The 5,592-nt window shown below is 49.4% G+C and overlaps 1 protein-coding gene across 7 annotated transcripts in view; it reads left to right on the top strand.

Moving 5' to 3' along the window:
* The first annotated feature begins 1,674 nt into the window (after window positions 1-1,674).
* ulk3 (unc-51 like kinase 3) overlaps window positions 1,675-5,592 on the top strand; it is a 48,479-nt gene continuing 44,561 nt past the window's right edge. For all 7 annotated transcript variants that reach the window (XR_009787357.1, XR_009787360.1, XR_009787359.1 and 4 more), the window contains exon 1: window positions 1,675-1,995. Coding sequence is in view for 1 of the 7 variants with exons in the window: in XM_061765484.1 (XP_061621468.1) it covers window positions 1,931-1,995 (65 nt within the window). In the remaining 6 variants the exon portion in view is untranslated. The remainder of the gene's footprint in view (window positions 1,996-5,592) is intronic.

Raw genomic sequence — 5,592 nt, 5'->3', positions numbered from 1 at the left:
AACATACACGTTTTACTAGTGCTAAACAGGATTTATGTTGTTGTTTTTGTTGTTTGCTATTGTGAACAACAAAAATTATTTCTGAAGCGTTACGATCTGATCATTGTGTTTTCCTCTTTTTCAAGGCTTTGTGTAATGACTTTTCAGTGACGTTTTTCATTTTGACTGACTCGGGGTCTGTTCTGAGGCAATAGTTTGGTTTTGTAGGAAGAGTCAGGGGTTTTGTGAATTTAGCTTGATTTTTTTTATTTGTGTATAAGGCATTGAGAAAATGGGTGTCTGTTTCAAGAAATGGGTTTTAGCCACTAAGAAAAACTGTATTATCGACATGAGTTTTTGTGTGGTGTTTCATTGATTTGTTTTCAAAACTTACAAAACGGATGATTGTGTCATACGTGCAACAAAAAATATCTTTCTAATTTAAAAACTGTTTATTTAAAAAATATTTGGTAATTTATTTGTCTTCCAATGTGTATATGTTGTAAATTGTTCAATACACAAATATAGAAATACCACCGCTGTCCAGCAGGTGCAGTGCAGTACTCGTATCCAAACAATAGGAGGCGGTATCATACTTTGGATGAGCTTCCAAGTCACGTGACCACTCAGCCAAAGTGGAACGTGCGTAACAGCGATGTAAACATACACTTTCCGCCTCTGCCTTTCATGGATTAACTACTGTAAAGGTACGCGATAAACTCATTTTGAACGCGGTTAGACTAAAAACGTAACTATATGTGAGTGAAGTGCGGTTGACGGGTAAATGTCACGATGCTTCATGTGTTGTTACGGTGCTTGACTAGCTAGCTAGAATTTCCATGTTGGGAGCCAGCCCGAGCCCAGATGACGTACTAATCAGTTCGCTTCCACTTGATAGGGTTTGTCATCGTGACCGTTATAGTCATTCATCAATAACATTTTGAAACGGATAATAATGGACTGTGAGCTAAGAAGGAGGACAAGCTGTAATATTAGTATCAATGTGAATCTATCATATTGTGAGCCAATGACCACCACATTGTTGTGAATACATTTATTGATGGGCTTTGTGGGCTAAAGCAGTGATTTAGCCACATGAAATAAACTTTTGACCTGAGGTCAAATATATTTGCTTACAATTGGCTGCAAATATTTTGCCAAGGTTGTCTTGCTTCACCCGTACTACTAGACCTGTCACGATAACAACTTTCTAAAGACAATATATTTTCCCCAAAACTATCACGATAAACTATATATTTTTAAAAAAATGCTTCTTTCATTCTGAAATCATCAGAAATAAGCCTCCCATTATTATTTATTTTATTGCTTTTAAATCAGTGTTGTTGTTATTATTGGTGTTATTATTCTAATCTCATTTCTTGTTTCTGTATTAAATTGTTATTCTTTACTCTGTGATATGGATCCTCCTGGGTCTGAAATAAAGAATAAAGAAGACTAGCCTGGTTTATATGGAGCTTATAATCGTTTTAGAAGCCCAAACCGAATGAAAATGTTCCATATTCCAATCGGAATAAACAGGCCGAATCCGAATGGAATTTCATTCGGTTTCAGGGGGCTGGAATATTCCTGTTGCCACACCGATCAGAAGTAAATTTTCGCCAGGTATGTATTCCGTCATTCAAGAGAGCCGGGTCTGCGCATGCGTCAATATGGCTGCTCCCGACGGAGGTCGTATGCGACTGAGATCTTGTTTTTTAACAACTTATAAATTGTTTTTAACATGCGATTTAAATAAAAATAAACATAAAAACAATTCCAACTACTGTGCTGAATAGCCGACGGACCTCCATTTTGATAAATGTCGTGACGTTCACGACGTAGTATTAAAGTCACACGGCTGTTCCGATTAAATGTAGTGCACAATAATGTATACACCCGATCGGAATAGATCACTTCAACAGTTCGGAGATCTTCAATCGGACTTATTTCAATGGGAATGACAAAAAAAACGGCGACTGTGGTTGGTCCGCTGAAGACGAGCACCGCAATCAAAATGTATGATGACGTTTGCTGTCGTCAACTACTGGCTGAATAACGTGTGCCAATGAGGTTTTGCTTAATAAACAACTAACGTTCCCGTATTTGTTGTTAATTGGGGAATAAAACACACAACAACTCGGAGGGGCGCTGATGTTTTAAACGACATCGCCGCCGTTGGGCTAGCTGTTTAGTTCTTTAACTCGCGGCAGGCATCGTGAAAACAACAAACAGGTAACTTTACTTTTAAGTGTCTCTGTAAATGGAGCAAGGCTGTGTAGTATTGGACGGAGCCAACACCGGCAACAGTGTACAGGTCCGCCGGCGTTCCATGAGGCCACTAGCGGCTAATAACACAGCTGTCCAATTCTGTCGTCTCACCGTGTGATCCGCACGCCGGCTGAAAACGACAATTTATCGTGTCCGGAAAAACTGTCATGTCCATTTTTTTTTATTTGTAGTCAAACGATAAGTCGATATATTAATTATCGTGACGGGGCTACGTACAACTCTATAAGAAAAAAGATACCTGAATGAGTGTGGCTTTAACTCTTTGACAACTGATATATGAATCAGCCGAGCAATGCAGTTTAATAGTTCATTTTATGGTGTTAAATTGTTGAGCAGTTAAAGTGTTAATACATTCAGCTCGTCCATCCATCCATCCATTCTCTACCGCTTATCCGGGTCGGGTCGCGGGGGCAGTAGCTTCAGCAGGGACGCCCAGACTACCCTCTCCCCAGCCACTTCATCCAGCTCTTCCGGGGGGATCCCGAGGCGTTCCCAGGCCAGCCGAAGGATGTAGTCTCTCCAGCGCGTCCTGGGTCGTCCCCGGGGTCTCCTCCCGGTGGGACATGCCCGGAACACCTCACCAGGGAGGCGTCCGGGAGGCATCCGAATCAGATGCCCCAGCCACCTCATCTGGCTCCTCTCAATGCGGAGGAGTAGCGGCTCTACTCTGAGATCCTCTCGGATGACCGAGCTTCTCACCCTATCTCTAAGGGAGAGCCCGGACACCCTGCGGAGGAAACTCATTTCGGCCGCTTGTATCCGGGATCTTGTTCTTTCGGTCACGACCCACAGCTCATGACCATAGGTGAGGGTAGGAACGAAGATCGACCGGTAAATTGAGAGCTTCGCCTTTCGGCTTAGCTCTTTCTTTACCACAACGGACCGATACAAAGTCCGCATCACTGCAGACGCTGCACCGATCCGCCTGTCGATCTCCCGTTCCATTCTTCCCTCACTCGTGAACAAGACCCCAAGATACTTGAATTCCTCCACTTGGGGCAGGATCTCATCCCCGACCTGGAGATGGCATGCCACCCTTTCCCGACTGAGGACCATGGTCTCAGATTTGGAGGTGCTGATTCTCATCCCAGCCGCTTCACACTCGGCTGCGAACTGCTCCAATGAGAGTTGGAGGTCACGGCTTGATGAACCCAACAGAACCACATCATCTGCAAAAAGCAGAGATGCAATACTGAGGCCACCAAACCGGACCCCCTCTACGCCTCGGCTGCGCCTAGAAATTCTGTCCATAAAAGTTATGAACAGAATCGGCGACAAAGGGCAGCCTTGGCGGAGTCCAACCCTCACCGGGAACGAGTTCGACTTACTGCCGGATATGCGGACCAAACTCTGACTCCGGTCGTACAGGGACCGAACAGCCCGTATCAGGGGGTTCGGTACCCCATACTCCCGAAGCACTCTCCACAGGACTCCCCGAGGGACACGGTCGAACGCCTTCTCCAAGTCCACAAAACACATGTAGACTGGTTGGGCGAACTCCCATGCACCCTCGAGGACCCTGCCGAGGGTGTAGAGCTGGTCCACTGTTCCACGGCCAGGACGAAAACCACACTGCTCCTCCTGAATCTGAGATTCGACTTCCCGACGGACCCTCCTCTCCAGCACCCCTGAATAGACCTTACCAGGGAGGCTGAGCAGTGTGATCCCCCTGTAGTTGGAACACACCCTCCGGTCCCCCTTCTTAAAAAGGGGGACCACCACCCCAGTCTGCCAATCCAGAGGCACTGTCCCCGATGTCCACGCGATGTTGCAGAGGCGTGTCAACCAGGACAGCCCCACAACATCCAGAGCCTTTAGGAACTCCGGACGAATCTCATCCACCCCCGGGGCCCTGCCACCGAGGAGCTTTTTAACTACCTCGGTGACCTCAAACCCAGAGATAGGAGAGCCCGCCTCAGAGAACCCACACTCTGCTTCCCCATGGGAAGGCGTGTCGTTGGAATTGAGGAGGTCTTCAAAGTATTCTCCCCACCGACTCACAACGTCCCGAGTCGAGGTCAGCAGCGCCCCATCCCCACTATACACAGTGTTGGTGGTGCACTGCTTTCCTCTCCTGAGACGTCGGATGGTGGACCAGAATTTCCTCGAAGCCGTCCGGAAGTCTTTCTCCATGGCCTCACCGAACTCCTCCCATGCCCGGGTTTTTGCTTCAGCGACCACCAGAGCTGCATTCCGCTTGGCCAGCCGGTACCCATCAGCTGCCTCAGGAGTCCCACAGGCCAAAAAGGCCCGATAGGACTCCTTCTTCAGCTTGACGGCATCCCTCACCGTTGGTGTCCACCAACGGGTTCGGGGATTGCCGCCACGACAGGCACCGACCACCTTACGGCCACAGCTCCGGTCGGCCGCCTCAGCAATGGAGGCGCGGAACATGGTCCACTCGGACTCGATGTCCCCCGCCTCCCCCGGAACATGAGCAAAGTTCTGTCGGAGGTGGGAGTTAAAACTCCTTCTGACAGGGGATTCTGCCAGACGTTCCCAGCAGACCCTCACAATACGTTTGGGCCTGCCACGTCGGACCGGCATCTTCCCCCACCATCGGAGCCAACTCACCACCAGGTGGTGATCAGTTGACAGCTCCGCCCCTCTCTTCACCCGAGTGTCCAAGACATGCGGCCGCAAGTCCGATGACACGACCACAAAGTCGATCATCGAACTGCGACCTAGGGTGTCCTGGTGCCAAGTGCACGTGTGGACACCCTTATGCTTGAACATGGTGTTCGTTATGGACAATCCGTGACGAGCACAGAAGTCCAATAACAGAACACCGCTCGGGTTCTGATCGGGGGGGCCGTTCCTCCCAATCGCGCCCTTCCAGGTCTCACTGTCATTGCCCACGTGAGCATTGAAGTCCCCCAACAGAACAATGGAGTCCCCAGCGGGAGCGCTCTCCAGCACCCCCTCCAAGGACTCCAAAAAGGGTGGGTACTCTGAACTGCTGTTTGGTGCATAGGCACAAACAACAGTCAGGACCCGTCCCCCCACCCGAAGGCGGAGGGAGGCTACCCTCTCGTCCACCGGGGTGAACCCCAACGTACAGGCGCCGAGCCGGGGGGCAATAAGTATACCCACACCTGCTCGGCGCCTCTCACCATGGGCAACTCCAGAGTGGAAGAGAGTCCAACCCCTCTCGAGAGGACTGGTACCAGAGCCCCAGGTGTGTGTGGAGGCGAGTCCGACTATATCGAGTCGGAACTTCTCGACCTCACACACCAGCTCGGGCTCCTTCCCTGCCAGAGAGGTGACATTCCACGTCCCTAGAGCCAGCTTCTGTAGCCGGGGATCGGATCGCCAAGGTCCCCG

The sequence above is a fragment of the Phyllopteryx taeniolatus genome, chromosome 2 (genome assembly GCF_024500385.1).
Source record: "Phyllopteryx taeniolatus isolate TA_2022b chromosome 2, UOR_Ptae_1.2, whole genome shotgun sequence".
Classification (NCBI taxonomy): domain Eukaryota; kingdom Metazoa; phylum Chordata; class Actinopteri; order Syngnathiformes; family Syngnathidae; genus Phyllopteryx; species Phyllopteryx taeniolatus.
This window is presented reverse-complemented; position numbering and strand designations above follow the sequence as displayed.